This window comes from Pelobates fuscus, chromosome 4, assembly GCF_036172605.1.
Source record: "Pelobates fuscus isolate aPelFus1 chromosome 4, aPelFus1.pri, whole genome shotgun sequence".
NCBI lineage: Eukaryota > Metazoa > Chordata > Amphibia > Anura > Pelobatidae > Pelobates > Pelobates fuscus.
The window spans coordinates 250,030,099-250,047,996 of NC_086320.1; the positions used below are offsets into that span (position 1 = coordinate 250,030,099).

The window sequence follows — 17,898 nt, forward strand, 5'->3', positions numbered from 1 at the left end:
TTTTGCACAAATGACACAAGCCCTACAGAAGCTGTTGATCAATGTTGTGATTCCGGGTGCTTCATAATACTTTTGTATGAGGGCGGCCATTAGGTCTTTTGACAGATGTGCAGGTCCATGTGCCCATTGGACAACTGCTGGATATACATTTTTTGGAAGGCAGAATTTGAAGTTGTTGTAATATATTCCGTCCTTTAGGACAGCTCCTTTCTTCTTCCATTTCTGGATCTCTTCAGGGGTAATTGCAGCTTGCTGTTCTCGCAAAATTCTTAGATCGGTAGGAAGGGTTTGCAAGGTAAAAATAGGAACTTCTTCTTCTTGTCCGGACACTTCTTCATCCACTTCCTGCAAATCTCTGGCTGCTTGCTTAGCAGCCTGGTCAGCCAAATGGTTGCCCTTTGCTTCATCTGTATCGAACTTCCCATGTGCCTTGACTTTCAAAACGGCCACTTCTTCAGGGAGTAGGAGGGCATCCATTAGCTCCTTGATTGCAGAGCTGTGTTTTACTGGTGTACCGGCAGTGGTAAGACATCCTCTTGTCTTCCAAATGAGGCCGAAGTCATGTGCCACACCCAGAGCATATCTTGAATCTGTATAGATGTTGGCACGTTTTCCCTCGGAAATTTTGCATGCTGAAGTCAGGGCTTGTAATTCAGCTTCCTGCGCAGACATCGCAGGTGGTAAAGATGATGACTTGATAACTTCATCTGTTGTGGTTACGGCATATCCTGTATGGTATTTTCCTTCTTCATCAGCATCCCTTAACCGTCCACAAACAGGGTAAAATCAGGATTTGGTAATGGATTCTCATGCACAGTTGGTAAGTGTATTGTCTCCATTTTCATCTGTTCAAAACAGTCATGAGGTGTTTCTGGGTCATAATCATTCACTATGACCAGATCTTGAAATTCTTTTTCCAGGAAATGGCGTGGCCATGCTTCAAGAAGATCAGTTGTTGGGTATTTGGCAATACCATTTTCCTGTAGCTGTGATTCATCCATGGTGGCCCACAATTTTGCCATGGGCTCAAGATCATTCCATGATCTTGTCTTTAACTTGGTAACGGGGACATGTGGGATAGTAGTATCCCAATGACGGTACAGGTAATTGAGTTCTGGAGGTAGTTGGATCAGAACCATGCTATTGCCTTCAGAGTCACAATAGAAATCTTGAGCAGTGAGCTTCACCTCTATCCAGTGATAAAGCTCATCTTCATAGCAAGGTTCAGGAGTAATGTTTGGCTTGTACCACATGGTACAGAAGGCGTAATCCGGGGCTTCACAAAGAGGTGTCTTTTCTTCATAAAATGTTAAATCTGGATGCATTCTCTTGATGCACCCGCAGAGAAGGTAGATGTAGGTTTCATCCATGATAAACCCATAGTAGATACCCCCCTCAGGGAGTGGAAGAAGAGTGGATGGATTAAGAACTTGACATCTTTGTATGGAAATGTTGTCAGGCAGAAGAAGATGACATTGTAGACGCAGGTGTCTGGCAGGAGACACGTGCTTGAGCTGGACTTGGTTGATAATGGCAGAAATGTCATGAGGGGCCAAAACAACCAGAGGGTGGCCGAGGACCAGGTCTGCAGTTCTTTCAATAAGTTCTCTTGCAGCAAAAACAGCCCTAAGGCAGGAGGGAGTCCCTCTGGCCACAATATCCAGCTGGCAGGAGAAATATCCAATAGGCCTTTGGCGGCCTCTTAAGTCATTAGTTTGGGTAAGGACTCCTGTAGCATGGCCTTGTCTCTCAGAGACAAATAATTTGAAGGGTTTGGTATAGTCTGGTAGGCCTAAAGCAGGAGCAGATGCAATGGCACGTTTTAGAGTGCGGAAATTGTCCAGAGCTTCATTGGTCAGGCAGAATGGGTCTGACTTGAGTGCATCATAGAGAGGTTGCATAAGCAGAGAGGCTTCTGGGATCCATGCCCTGCAGTACTTGATCTTCCTTGAGAGGAAGTGAATGCTAATCTGATTTAGCATTGATCGTGAAGTTTATGTACCGTAATCCTTGGAAGTATAGAGGCCCGGAGGTTTAAGACCGGGTTATGTGGTACGGAAGCTGTTTAGGGAGTCTGATTCCTGGAATTCCCATCTATGTATATATAGTGGAGTGATGAACCAATTACTTATACCATACCATCTTATAAAAGCACTTAAGAAGACTGGGTATGATTGAAAGGCTTGACAAAACATGTTATTGTAATGTCTGATTGTTATAGTGTACTAGTGGTGAATAAAATTAAAGGTGGGAAAAATGTATAATAGACTACAGATTGAACGTATGCTTGTGGATGTTGCATTCCACTGAGTCCTGGAAAAAACGTCACGTCGGTCGTCTGTATTCTTGTTGAAAGCGAGTAATGATATAATTGACAACTTTTTGTCGTCCCAAGCCGGGCGACCGGGTGCGGGAGTGATGATATGAGGGATTTAAAGCATAGGTTGTAACTGAATGAGGAACGGCAAACAATGAATAGACGCTATTTATTATAACATTGCTACTAGTTACAGTATATGAAAACGTGTAAGAGGAGAATGTAACAGGGTGCTTACTGGGAGTGACCCAACCCAATGTGAAACTTATGTATAATGAGTAACACCAAGTGCGGGTACGGCTGTGATATGTAAATAACGTCAAACTAATCCTCTGTACTCATGACCTTTGGTATAATAAATATGGACAGATGGTTTTGCCATGAGCCCCGAGGCATATAGTGCAAACGTGAAGTAATTCGCAGTTAGTGAGACTACATCTGTCAGTGTTGAAATTAACACAAATTAGCGGGTGAGTAGTTAGAAAGTGAGGGGGGTGAAAGGTGACGCGGGTGGCCAACCCTGTGTGTAGGTGGGATTAAGTGAGAGCATGGACCCTGCGGGAGAAGGGTCTATCTGAGCCATACTGGTGCTCTCTAAGGCATCCAGTCTATCACTGAATGACTGAAGCGTAGCCAGAATGGAGTTCAGATCTCTTATAATGTTTGGTTTCTCCATGTGAGCTGGCCCCCATCTCAGCATTCTCAGCGTCTGGCTTAGTGCTTGCCTTCTTGGGACATACTGAAAAAAGAATATCATGATACAAATGAACTGATTAACAACAACATGGTTAAGAAGTATAGAACTGGCTGGTTAACTAGTGCCGAAGCGAAAAACTCTCTACCCCGTGACAAGTGAGGCCCTGCTAGTTGCCAAGCGGCATGTGAGAGGCTCTACCTATGATTTGGGCGTGGGGCTCGAGCCACTAGCGTGGTGGCGGGGTGGCGGCCTCTCAGTGACAGTAAAAGATCCAAAAACGTGTGGCCGTGACAGGTGAGGCCCTGACTATAAACCCGATAGGTGGGCAAATGCGAGGCTATAACTATGATTTGGGCCGAGGGGCGAAAATCTCCGTGTTGAGATTGGGGAGTTGGCCTCGCGGGACCAGCTTCGTAGTAGAACTAAGGCCAGCTCGTAACCCTATATAGCCAGTTCTCTGACCCTAAACGGGGGCTTGATGATGGGGTGACGTAAGGTATATGCGTATCGAGTCGTGCTTGTGATAGGGAACCTTGCGGCCCCTAGAACAGATAAAGGGGGTGAGCCAGGAAGAAGACAGATGAGGAAAGGAGCAGTGGTGGGTGCGGACGAGAGAGAGGAATTACGTTTAGCACGTTGTAGTTTTTTTAAGAGGCACCTGAGAGTGATGAAAATTCCCCTGGTAGTTACTATATATCCCAGCAAAATAGATTTAGGAAGGTGTCGTGCCGTGAAAGCATAATAGTACGTGGCGGAAAGTGGAAGGTGAAATGTGCATGGTTAAAATAGGAAGATTGTCTACAGATAGAGGGTTCGAATAAACGTACAACGTGTTTTTGAGTAGAGCCGTGGCCAGTCGAGGCAAGGCGGGAATCAAGCCCCCGTACTCAATTACCCCATAGTGTAACTGCGTGGCCTTGTTGAGGCAGTTTGTTGCAAGGTGAACGAATGTGTGTACCTGATAGCGATAAAGACAATAAAGAACCAGTAACCGTTTACTGGTAGAAAGTCGTCCGAATCTGAATTACAGTGCTGCGTTCGTTAGTTTGCCGTTTCGAGCGTCCGTGCGAACGAAGGCTAGCGGGAAAGCACCGAGGAATGTCGGGACCGGAAGTGCTGTTTGATGAACCGGAAGTTCTGTTGACGAGAGGGAAGCTAGCCGGCCAGGTGAACAGCGTGCGTTACGGCAAGGTAGGAAGGGGGGAGTAGCGTTTATATAGGAACGCTTAACTCCTCCCACAAATACAGGCCTCCGGCCTTAAACATATATATATATATATATATATATATATATATTAATCACATTACATTATTTATTTCTTTTTATCAATTTTAGCAAAATACTTTGGTACCATGTAGTAGCCCTATACCTCATATTTTTCTGTTATGTATTTTGTTTATGAATTAGGCGATACGCCTCACATTTATTTTTCATTATTATTACAAGTTAAGTTTTATATATCTATTCGGTTTCTGATTATTCAGATTGATCTTTCCACTTTTATCTTGGCAAATACATTGGGCATTAATCGATATGTATATATATATTTTTTAACTATTCTACCATGATACAGGAATCCTCCTGTCCTTCTCTTTGTTCACTTTGAATTTAATTTTAATTTTGAATAATGCTGATTTCCTTGTTTAGCTGTTTAGTGTGTTTTGTTTTGTTTTTTCTTTTCTTTCAATCTGCTTATATTTCTTGAGGTACAATATTGGCTTATTATCACCCTTATTACATATCTAGTAATTAATGCAGATTTTTAATTTTGTCACCCCCTGCGTCCTTCCATAGATGATGATGTTGACCTAGAAGCACTAGTAAATGACATGAACTCCTCATTAGAGAACTTGTACTCCACGTGCAGCAGTGTGGGTGAATCGGTACCACTTCTTAAAAATGGTCAGCTTAATCGAAGCCAGTTTCCAAACTCAGGAACCAACACTCTTCCGTCCATGCCTCAGAGACAGAAGGTGCAACGCTCCCAACCAGTGCACATTCAAGCAGTCAGGTAGGACAGAATTGCATATGTAGCATGTTGTGAACATTGCAGTTTTAGCATGTTCAAGGCTTGATTTGCATTTGATGTGCTGGTAGGCACAGATTTAGCAGTGACCTCAATGAATTCCCCTCTCCGAAATTCCCCTCCCACCACCGACAAAGTGAATTTAATACTTTAGTCAACTGGGTAGTGCAGGCCTAAAACTATCTAAAATTGTCTATTAATACACATGTATGTGTATATTTCTTACTGTAATGTATTGTTTGAAACTGTTAGTGCATGAATAGGTTGTATTAATGAATGTCTGCAATGAGGTGTTCTCATTGTGCCAGAAACTGTAACCAAATATCAATGAGATTTAGTAACATAAATTGCAGTCAACTTTTATCAAGCCTCAGCACATCTGCTTCACCAGCTGATTACTCCGTAACCAATCAAAATGGTTTCTGCCGTAGTCACTGTTCTTGAAGTTGCAATTGTTTGTTACCCTCTTTTCCAAACCTAAATAACTAAAATACCTCCGAAAGAATTTGGACAACATTCAACAAAAATATACATAAACCTCTAACCCATAAACACTGAACTTAGAACAGGTTAACTGTGCAGATCTAGGGCACAGTCCAGAGTCACATGGACCACTTTGAGGGTGGTGGTCTTTGCTTAGATGATTATGGAGTATTTGGTTTAAGGGCACTGGTCTCTAGAGGAAGAGTTTCAGATTATCAGGATTACAGAATGATCCAGCACGTAGAACTGTATAACACAGAGGACTGATAGGTAACGTATACCGGACCTTAGAATGGCCGGACTAACGTACCAAAGAATAGTCAGCAATAGCCGAGGTCAAGGGAAACAGAAAGAGACACAATGATGAGGAAAAGCCAGGAGTCAGGGATGCCAGAAACCAGGGAAGTCAAAAACAATGCCAAAGTCAAATAACCAGAATCAATAATGCGCTCTCGGACAACCACAAGGGAAACCACGACAGGGCACTGAGCAGGATGAGAACTAGGCCTAAATACCCCTCCTCTTGATCTGATAGGCTGTAACCGGCCTTTGACCCAAAGGCAGTTACCAGGTTCCAATTTGCATAATTGCTGCTCAGCATTAACCCTTCTGTGGATTTGGTTGCTGCTCGGCACAACTTTTCCTGTGTGGACAGTAAATGCCATTAACCAAATTTTTATAAGCGGATGAATACGTGATACAGATAACCAATGGGAATTTGTTGCTGAATGGTATCATTCTGATCTGTATTTTCTGCCGCAATTTTTTAATCCTCAGGACATTCAGATGAACACCAAACCCCATGCCAGGTATACTTGTACTAAATTTCTGAATTCTAGGAGTATATTTTATTTGGTGGAGATCTCATTTTTTTTACATGTTGGTAAACTGTACCACCTGCTTGTAGTTGGACTTTGAATATTCTCTTGTGATCGCTGAAATAAATTTGTTCTGGGGGCCTAATGCCCAAGCTGGCTGGATGTATTTTGCACTAGCGCCTGATGACTTGAGCGAACACAAAGTAATTTTCAAGCACAAAATCCTGTTCCCAGAGATCCTGAGCTCCAAGCTGATTGCTAAGCAAAGAGCAAACTTTGAATTCCAAAGCAGATGTTCCTATCTGAAGCCTACTTGGGCATCCTCTCTAAGCGTAGAAGCGTGGATTTGCTGAATTGTGCCTGAGCTTCCCTAGCCACACAATAACTGTACCCTCGATACTGCACAGGACCGTGAAAGGAAAAAATAAGCATCTCAGATACAGGACTGGACTCGCAGCCGCATCCCATCTGCGACATCGGGTGAACAGACCTGACGACACCTTTCTGCATGCTGAGGCTACCCCATAACTTTTTTGTAGTGTTAGTAGTTCAGCATATCATTTAGTATTAGCTCTGATTTTGTTTCCGGTTTACTATAGTAATATTAGCTCAAACACCCAGTTGCATTATAATAAACCTTGTTGTCAGTACTTGGTCTTTTATATCTTGACTATTCTGCTACTGATATATAATTCCCCATGTTTTTATGGCTTGTTATATTATAAAAAAAAGGGTGTGTAAGCTAGGAGTTAGTTTCCTCATGATCATTTTATGGTGCTCTTGCTACTACTCACGTTATGTGTCTAAGCGTATATTCACTCATGCTGTGACTCCTTATTGTGCGTATCGTATTCCTTGTTTGCCTCAATATAAACCATGATTGACAAAAATATATATATATATATATATATATATATATATATATATATATATATATATATATAATATATATATTCTGCCAATTCTAGTTTATAATCCATAATTTATCTTGAATTTCAAACTCTAAAACCCCTTGTAGTATGCAACTATTGTTTAGGATAAACTGGCCAAACTTGAACAAGAGCTCTAATTCTTCTCCCAGACATTAGCAGGTGATCGGGTGGTTGTGGCATGTGGTGTTTTCAATGTTTAATAAAGTAGAACGTTGACTTGCATTAAATGCTTGTTTTGTGAGAGACTGCTAAATGTTTCAAAGTTTGTACAAATTGTTCAGACTGTCCGATAGAGGCAGGAAAATATGGAGTGGTCTTACCATGTCGGATATTTGAAGACATAAAGGTCTCAGATTCCTGGATACAAATTGTGGACTGCAAGATTTAAACGGCATAAAACATTGGTTTCAAACAAAAAGTCAAGTATGGCAATGGTTTGTACTGCTGTACTTGACATTCAAACAACTTCAGGCCACCTAGGGTGAGCATCCACAGCTACTAAACATGTGTCAATCCACTGGTCCTGCAAATTAAATTCTTTCCCAAGGTTTAGTATGCCATGGCCAAGTTTTGACGGAATCCTTGATTGCAATGCATGTTCACAGATTTAGAGGAATCCAAACAGCTACATAAGACATATCTGTATCAAATGGACAGCACCAAATACTCTTTGCTCTTTGCTTCATTTATACTGCTCCATGATGTAAGCAGTGTATTAACTTCAAAGCGAAGGTTTGCAGCGAAGAAGGAATTACTCCTGAATCCCAGAAAAGACAGACTGTGTTATGCATAATTTAATTCCTCCTTGTAAAATATGTCTGAAGGTTAAGGTGAACTACTTGATGCCAGCCATGTTGAACAAACGTCTTTGAATCATTGATAAGTGGACATTGTTTTGTAATTTAGTTTCCAAGCTTAAGGCAGTTTCTGTGGTTTAAGATGCTGTCAAATGATGTACAGTTGGCAATCCACATTAATATGATCACTGTGCTCTCTACAGAGGAGTAACTAGCAACCTCAAGGTCCCAGTGCAAGAATCAATTAAGGGGCCGCCATCTGCTATAGAGCAGAGGTGGCCAATAAGAAGATCCTCAGCTGCTGTACAAATTCTCACCTGTGGATCTATTGACCTATTTTTGCAGGGTTCTGTTTTTATGCAGTATTCGTGAATGTAGGCATGTTTATGTATAATGCTGATGTTTGCGTACAGGGAGTCTATTTGTCTGTAGTGTTGCAAAGTTATTTTATATAGTATTAGTGTATGAATACAGGGGTGTGTTAGTAAGGTTGGTAAATGAATGCAGAACTGCTTTTGTGTGCAGTGTTGGCATTTGAATTCAGGTGTGTGTGTGTGTGTGTGTAATATTAATGCTTGCATGCAAATGTATATTCACATATGCACTGCCACACATGCACACACACAAACATGCATACACTGCCACACAAAGATGCCCATAGACACAGATTGTGTGTGTGTGTTTCTCTCAGTTACTAACATACAAGAACAGATTCTCACACACACAGATCTACAAACACTCACACACATTGACACATTTACTATGACGGAACTCCCTGTACCTTGGCTGGGTACCTCCGCCAGGGACCACTTCCTAGCTGGGGAAAGGGTAGGGGACTAGCTCTATGTGCTCCCAGTGGCTGGACAACACACCTCTCTGGGACTACAACACTGACCATGCTTTATTGGTACAGGCTTAATTTATACACAGACCCCTGCAGGGGGTTTCCATCCTATTCAGTACAAATTCCTCAGTCCCAGGCTGGAGGGGGATGGTTTTCAGATAGCAGACAGTGCAACAATTCCCGACAGCAAGACACATTACATACAGGGGGGAATCTTAGGGGTACACATATATAAAATATACATCCCTGGATAGCCTCGGGTCCCAACTAGGATCACTGCAAATACAAGGGCTATCTGATGTACAGAGCCCGAGAAATCATCATGTAAATTCTGTGTTCGAGGCTCAGGTTTTGGTTTAGTCCGGTGAATTCAAACTTCGCACCTAAGCCAAGGAACAGCCAATCCGGTGCAACCAATTTGCAGCAATCTGTGCTCAGGGAAAGGAGGTGTTTCACTGACCAATCGAGAAAAAGGGCGCAAACCAATTTGAATGGTAGCCCTTTACCTATTGGCCAACACGGACTCCCAGCAGGACTCCGCGGCTGTGAGGCCGGCTCACAGTTCCAGGGATTCTCCGCTGGGCTAGCATCTCTCTCTCCGATGGAAATCCGACGGAAATCTCCAGAGAGCACTCTTTGGGCAGCCACCAGCCAGATAGTGATTATGCTCCTTTAGGAGTAGGTAGGGCGATCCCCTGCATGAACAACCAGTACCCCAAAAGTGTCCCCACCAACCTCAGGAACCCCACGCCAGTACATATCCCGGACCGGTCTCCGTTTTGTGCGGCTCCAGTGCGATCACCGGGCATGGGAAGCGTCCCCTTTTGGGATACGAATGCTCCCCTGGGTGGCGTTCATTAATTACTTTCCTTGCCATTTTACACTTATGTTACTGGTGTGAACGTTCTAATTGATTGGTGTTAACATTTTAATGGGGCAAACAAGGTACATCACACTAAACACACAGGGAAACAAGGGGAAATACACAAATAAGCAGTGGGCACATGTGGATATGGCACTCAGTGACGGTGTTCCGTCACACAACTCCCCTTTGTCCACCTCGACAGCCACAGCATGACCCACATGGGTCAGCTCGCTGCTGTCTGGAGTGAAGACATAGTGAGTGCATGCATGTACAGTACTTGTCTTCGACCAGCCCCTACATTTCTGGGGAATGGCCGGCTTTGCACCCTACTCCTGTTAGCCAGTGAGGCCCACCACCCAAACAAGTGTGCCCTCCTGCCTATTCCATCAACTGTGTCTCTGCAGTTCTCACGGCTGCCTGAGGATGATGGGAGTTGTCGGGTAAGCTTATCTCTGCTTCCCGGGAATCACTGGGGTTGTGGCTGGCCTCTGTAAAGGAGAGCCGGCTGTGCTCTCCCCCCTGGATCTCATTAAGCTGCTGGGGAGCGAGACCGGTTTTCTCCGTATCCTGGACTTCACACTGACGCTGGGGAACGAGACCGGTTGTCTCCATTCCCTGGATCTCACTCTGCTGCTGGGGAACGAGACCGGTTGTCTCCGTACCCTGGACCTCACACTGCCGCTGGGAAGGAAGGACAGAACGCTTCTCTCCCGGGGTTGCAAAGTGCCTAGGCTCCATTTCCAAAACAGTCGTACATAGTCCTGTTCTAGCTCCCACTCCTGGTCAGTCAGAAAAGACTGATCTGACTGTAGTTCCACTATCTCTGTAAGGTCCAAGCTGTCCAAGTGGGAACCATCGGGGTCTCCTAACCACAAATCTTCAAAACACTCCCACAGCAGATCGTAGTCCTCTCGATCCACACATTTAGGCTCAACAAGTCACGCGTAGAGGTAGGATTCATCCAACCACACTTCGGTTGCGACAAGCATCTTCAGTTCTCTTACCCATTCCTCTAAGGGCTAGTCTCCCAGGAGTGGCATTCCCAACTCTAGTTGTTCCCATTGTCGGTGGTTGGGAGGAACTCACTCTGTAAGGGTTGCATTTAGTTGAGATCCTCCTTCCAGACATTGGTTCGGATGGCCACTCTCCATTTTGGTATTCTTTTGTCAGAGATAGGGTCATCACTATAGTGCAGAACATTCTGTAGCCGCCGCTGGAGCCATTCTTCGAAGTGGCCTTCCACGTCTATCTTTGCCCACGTTCTCTACGGCTGCACCCCATAACTTCTGCGTGGACCTCCCTTCGTCTCGGCGCCACTGGTCTGTTGTCCAGGAGATCATCGGCCTCTACGTAAGAAGTGCTGGGGTGTCCCCGTCGATGAGTGTGAACTCAGGTTCAGGAACGAGGAGGTAAGACAACTGCTGTTTTAGACGGCAGACCCACTAGGGGTATACCGATTGTGCGGTAGGCCCATAAGGGGTTATTTGTGTATGGAATCTGCCCCCTCTGTCGGAGGGAAGGAGCGAAGGCGCACCGCTCAATCGAACGCTCTTTAGTAAGACCGTTTGATTTGGTTAGTCAGGCGGGGTCCTGTGTAAATAGCCCTAGCCGGACACCGGTGTCTTGTCTAGACTAGCGTTCTAGGGTGTATATTACGTTCGCTAGGTCGGAGGGACCGGGAGACTAAGCGACGCCTGTGTAAATTCGGTTCGCTAGCTCTCAACCTATCTTGGCTAAGTGGGAAGGCGTGTAAATTTGGAACCCACTAGATTTTTGATAGTAATCGACTAAGAGGCGTCTGTGTAAATTCGGTCCTCTAGCTCGCTATATGTGGTGCTTGGGCAGTGTGGCTAACCAAAACGGGTGTACATAGTTTTAGGTAGTCCATTCAAGGTACTGGCCAATAGTTTAGTTGGGAATTGTAAATGTGTTAAAGATTGTTTAGTAAAGTGTATATCTTGTTAGATAGCGCGAGCTCAGCCGTCTAGCGAGAGTGTTAATAGTGTGTTGCTGTATCATAGTGCACGGTACCATAACCCTGTATATTTACTGACACTGTATATAAGTACTAATCACTGTCGTCTATTGCATGTTTAACACCATAACCACTAATAATTGTATTGTGACCTTAAATTGTGCTTTGACCTATGCTAACCGTACTGTAACCGCTATTTGTAAAAGACGATGTTACTGGGGTGTGTTATAGACGGGTAATTCATATATAGAGAATTATAACGTGGGTGACTGTATAGTTTCGCCAAAGGGCATAATATTGATTATCTAGTGACTGGTGTAACAGCTGTGTGTGTACGGGAATTCCCTGAGTGTTTATTGTGTTATTGTGTACGTTTCACTTGGTAACCGTACCACGTGGTGCTGTTGCCAGAGGAAACGGGTGTGACTGTTGAATAGTACGCGTGCATAGTATTCGTTGTCAACGACGTTCCATTGATAAGTATGGGCGCGTCGCAGTCAACGATTCCGGATCCCTTAGGTTGTATGGTGAAGAATTTTAAAAAGGGATTCAGAACATGTGATTTTGGGGTTAAAATGTCTCCTGTACGTTTGGTCACTTTGTGTACTAGGGAGTGGCCTACTTTGGTTGCGGCATGGCCGCCACGTGGCAGTTTGGATCCAACTCTGGTACAGCGCTTACACGTGGCTGTATCGGGTAGGCCTGAACTTTACGGGCAGTTTCCTTATATGTGTTGTCCACTAGGACTGGTGTTAGGCCCATTTTGGACACGCCCCCTGAGTCCGAGATCCCTTTGCCGCCCCCTTACTTTCCGTTAAGAGGAAGTGACGCAAATGCAGGAAGTCCTGCACCCCTTCCCTCATTGCCCTCATCCACTTCCGCTTCCTCCTCCAGTACAGAATCCACCCCCTCTCGTACTAAATCTCCCCTTCCGGAACCAGAGCCAACCCCCATTAGATCCGAATATCCTGATTTGGCGCCACTTCAGACTTCCGGTCAAGCTTCTTCTAGCTCGGCTCGAAGTGTTTTATTTACTAATTTTTCCCAAAACCAAGCTCCCACATCCTCATGTTTTATTACCCCCCGACCGGAACCTCTAACTGACGCCCCTCCACGTAGCCCCATACTAACCCGACAACTGACCGGTACCCAACAATTAAAACATTATCAGATGCCTCTTCGTCTGAATCCCGGGTCAGCCTATATCGATGCCGCAGGTCAAATGGCACATGCTGACCCAGTCTTCGTATATGTCCCGTTCACGACAACCGATCTCTTGAATTGGAAGACCCACAATTCCTCGTATACTGAGAAACCACAAGCTATGACTGATCTGTTCACCTCGATAGTTCAGACACATAACCCGACATGGGCTGATTGCCAGCAGTTATTAATGACTTTGTTTAACAATGAGGAAAGGACAAGGATTAACCAAGCGGCCATTAAAGCGCTAGAGGATAAAGCCCGTGCTTTGAATCAAGCCAATCCATCAGCATGGGCCGCAACACATTATCCTAACACCGATCCCGACTGTAATGTTAATGGCGCAGATATGGTCCAACTTAAAGCCTATAGAGACGCTATAATTGCTGGCATGAAAGCTGGAGGAAAGAAAGCCATTAATATGTCGAAGACAGTTGAGGTGATTCAGAAAAGTGATGAAGCGCCCAGTGTCTTTTATGACCGATTATTGGAGGCATACCGCTTGTATACCCCCTTTAATCCGGAAGACGCAGATAATTCCCGAATGGTGAACTCCGCCTTTGTCAGCCAAGCTTACGGAGATATTAAGCGCAAGCTACAGAAGTTAGAAGGGTTTGCAGGTATGTCTATCACCCAACTAATGGAGGTAGCGAATAAAGTATATATGAATAGGGAAACAGAGACTAAGAAAGAAGAAGAGCGCAAGATGCGTAAAAAGGCAGATATGCTAGCGGTAGCGATCGCAGGCGTAGATAGACGGGGCCCAGATAGAGGCGATAGTAGATGGAATAGGGAACCTTTGAGTAGGAATCAGTGCGCATATTGCAAGGAAGAAGGGCATTGGAGGAACGAGTGTCCACAAAGAGAGCAGTACGAGAGAGACCAACCCAGGGCAGGTTACGGAAACTTTAGAGGCAGAGCGAGAGGTAGAGGAGGCCCCGGAGGGAGTAATGGTAATAGAGGGAGCAATGGGAACAGAGGAAGTGTTAGGGAAGATAGGTATTTTCCAGCAGCGCAAAGGTCCCGCGATAGAGAAGGTAGGGACTTTGTAGGATTGGCTGACACGGTCATGGAGGACTATTGATACCGACCAGGCTCCATCCCTCTTGGTCGAGCGGAGCCTATGGTCGATGTATCAATAGGGGGAAAAAGGAGTGCGTTCATGATCGACACTGGTGCTGAACATTCGGTGGTGACTAATCTAGTTGCTCCTCCATCTGGAAGAACTATTACTGTAATAGGAGCAACTGGAAGAAGTGCTGAAAAAACGGTTCTTAAAAGTCGACTTTGGGAGGCCACGTAGTAAAACATCAATTCCTTTATATGCCTGAATGTCCAGTCCAATTGCTGGGACATGATATGCTATCTAAATTACAAGCGCAGATTACGTTCCTACCAAATGGAACAACATCCTTAAAGTTTAATGGACCTTCAGGTATTATGACATTATCCGTACCAAAGGAAGAAGAGTGGCGACTTTATACAGCGTTGACTAGCCAAAACCCTAGGAGTTTAAAAAAGTCCTTATTCAACATACCAGGAGTTTGGGCAGAGAACAACCCACCAGGACTGGCCCGCAATATTCCACCTATTAAAATCGAACTAAAACTTGGGGTTTATCCAGTGAGCCTAAGACAATATCACATCCCGCAGAAGGCTAAGAAGAACATCCAATCTTATCTGGATAAGTTCATACGGTATGGTATCCTAAAATTCTGTACTTCCCCCTGGAACACCCCATTGCTGCCTGTTCAAAAGCCCGGTACAGATGAGTATCGACCTGTGCAGGACTTGAGAGCAGTCAATGATGCGGTTGTTAGTATACATCCAGTTGTGCCCAATCCATATAACCTGCTTGCTTTAATTCCGGGCGGGGCTACTTATTTTACAGTCTTAGACCTCAAAGATGCCTTCTTTTGCCTCCGAATTGCCGCAGGAAGTCAATGTATCTTCGCTTTCCAATGGGAAAACGCTGTAACGGGCTCAAAACACCAAATGACCTGGACAAGACTGCCCCAAGGGTTTAAAAATTCACCTACCCTATTTGGTTCAGCTCTAAGTCAAGATTTATTGGATTTCGAGTCCATCCCAGGAGAGTGTGTATTGTTACAATATGTAGATGACTTGTTGATAGCAGCAGTTACAAAGGAAATATGTCAGCAAGCAACGCACGATCTACTACACATTCTCTGGAAGGCAGGATACAAGGTGTCTAGAAAGAAGGCTCAGTTGTGTTTGCCAACTGTCAAATATCTGGGATTCCATATCTCTGAAGGTCAAAGAATTATGGGGCCAGAGAGAAAAGAAGCTGTGTGCCAAATACCGATACCCAAGAATAGAAGACAAGTGCGAGAATTCTTGGGGGCAGCAGGCTTCTGTAGGATATGGATTCCCAGCTACGCGATACTGGCAAAACCTCTGTATGCAGCTATCAAAGGTACAGAGCACGACCCCTTCTTATGGACTCAAGAACAGCAAACGGCATTTGAAGATGTGAAGAAGGCTTTGATGAGTGCCCCAGCATTAGGTCTACCTGATCACACACGACCATTCTACCTGTATGTACATGAGCAAAGAAGAATGGCTGTGGGAGTATTGACACAGTACTTGGGATCATGGCAAAGACCTGTTGCCTACATGTCTAAGCAACTGGATGCAGTGGCCAGCGGACTTCCACCTTGTCTAAGAGCAGTAGCTGCAGCCGCCCTGCTAGTAGCTGAAGCAGATAAACTCACTCTGGGTCAAGAACTTTATGTACGAGTCCCACATGCAGTACAGACGTTGTTGGATTACAAAGGAAATCATTGGTTTAGTAATAGCCGTATGACTAAGTATCAAGCAATGTTGTGTGAAAACCCAAGAGTGCATTTAGAGACTGTAAACACCTTAAATCCAGCTACCCTTTTGCCACAACCTACTGAAAGTCAACATGATTGTTTGGAAGTAATGGATGAAGTATTCTCAAGTAGACCAGATCTTCGTGATTTTCCCATCCAGAACCCCGATGTTCAATATTACACCGACGGCAGTAGTTATGTGAAAGAAGGGATCCGCTATGCAGGATATGCAGTAACAACAATAGACAAGGTGATAGAAGCTCGGCCACTGGCGAAAGGAACATCAGCACAAAAGGCAGAATTGATAGCACTGACACGAGCGTTACAATTGGCTGAAGGTTTAAGAGTGAACATCTACACGGACTCCAAGTATGCGTTTTTAACCACTTATGCCCACGGAGCTTTGTATAAAGAAAGAGGACTATTGAATTCAGAAGGCAAAGAAATCAAGTACGCAGCTGAAATCCTACAACTATTGGAAGCAGTGTGGGAGCCGAAAGAAGTCGGTATTATACATTGTCGAGCGCATCTGAGAGGAGATGGTGATGTAACCAAAGGAAATCGGATGGCAGATAGTGCAGCTAAGCGTGCCGCTGAATCGGGAAGACAAGAGTATGTGGGGCATATAGCTGCTCTTATACCAACTCCACTGTCTCAATGGACTCCAGTTTATACAGCTCAAGAAGAGGAGTGGTTAAAGACTGAACCTGGAAAGTATTTGGAGAACAAATGGTATCAGTTAGAAGATGGAAGAATAGTCATTCCAGCATCACTAGCGGTAGAAATTGTCCAAAACTATCACAACGGGACACATTCTGGGAGAGACAGCACAGAAGAATCTCTCAGAAAACATTTCTACATACCAAGATTGTCCAACTTGACTCAGGCCATTGTACGAAGATGTGTAACGTGTGCTAAAAATAATGCAAGGCAAGGACCAGTAAAGCCACCAGGAGTCCAGTTTATGGGGGGGACTCCCCATGTCCGATTTACAAATTGACTATACAGTGATGCCTAAATCGGGTGGACATCGTTACCTGCTGGTAATTGTGTGCACCTATTCAGGCTGGGTAGAAGCATGTCCTACTCGTACAGAGAAAGCAGGAGAAGTTGTGAGATTCCTGCTACGAGAAATAATACCCCAATATGGACTACCCTGCTCTATAGGATCGGACAATGGTCCAGCTTTTGTTCATCAGTGCCTACAACAACTGACTCATATGCTTGGTATAAAGTGGAGGCTTCCACTTTATAGAGAGAATGAATAGAATTATTAAGAATCAGTTGGCTAAAATGTGTCAGGAAACCCAACTTAAGTGGAACGTTCTCTTGCCCATAGCTCTATTGCGAATCCGCAGTACGCCTACCAGAAGGATGGGCCTCTCTCCTTTTGAAATCAAGTATGGGCGACCACCTCCCGTACTTGGTAACTTAAGGGGGGATTTGAGTCAATTGGGAGAAGGAATTACCCGGCAGCAGGTTGTAGAGTTGGGTAAGACTATGGAGGAGGTACAGAAATGGGTACAAGATAGATTACCTGTGAATATTTATCCCCCAGTTCATAGTTACCACCCAGGAGACCAAGTGTGGATTAAAGAGTGGAATAATGTACCGTTAGGGCCCAAGTGGAGAGGTCCTTATGTTGTTCTTTTGTCTACCCCTACAGCGATAAAAGTAGCCGAAGTGACTACATGGATACATCACTCCAGGGTTAAACCAGCAGCAGTCGATTCTTGGCAAGTTACAGCAGATCCAGAGAATCCCTGCAAGATCCGGTTAAAAAGCACGACTCAGTCGGAGTGACGAGGAACTTTGTGGATTACAAAATTTTATTGTTTCAGAGATTTGGTAAGTGAGTGAGAGGGCCATAATAAAGCCTGTCCGCTCACCGACGTATAGTATATAAGCCAGGAAAAGTCTCGAAGGGACTCCTGTGAAGACGAGCAGAACTCCATTCCCTGCAGCCCTTACATCCTGGAAGCTGAGGTGCCTTCGCACGGACAAAAACTGAGGATGACGACGAAAGATGTGTTTATGATAATGTTTTTATATGTACAAGAACAGGTAACCATATTTCCCAAACCCTATTTTGGCATTCACAAT

At 44.5% G+C, this 17,898-nt stretch overlaps 1 protein-coding gene across 4 annotated transcripts in view; it reads left to right on the plus strand.

Moving 5' to 3' along the window:
* Positions 1-17,898, plus strand: part of LOC134608848 (growth factor receptor-bound protein 10-like) — a 568,153-nt gene that overhangs the window by 151,572 nt on the left and 398,683 nt on the right. For all 4 annotated transcript variants that reach the window (XM_063452029.1, XM_063452030.1, XM_063452031.1 and 1 more), the window contains one exon: positions 4,810-5,026. In XM_063452029.1, the coding sequence (XP_063308099.1) occupies positions 4,810-5,026 (217 nt within the window). The remainder of the gene's footprint in view (positions 1-4,809; positions 5,027-17,898) is intronic.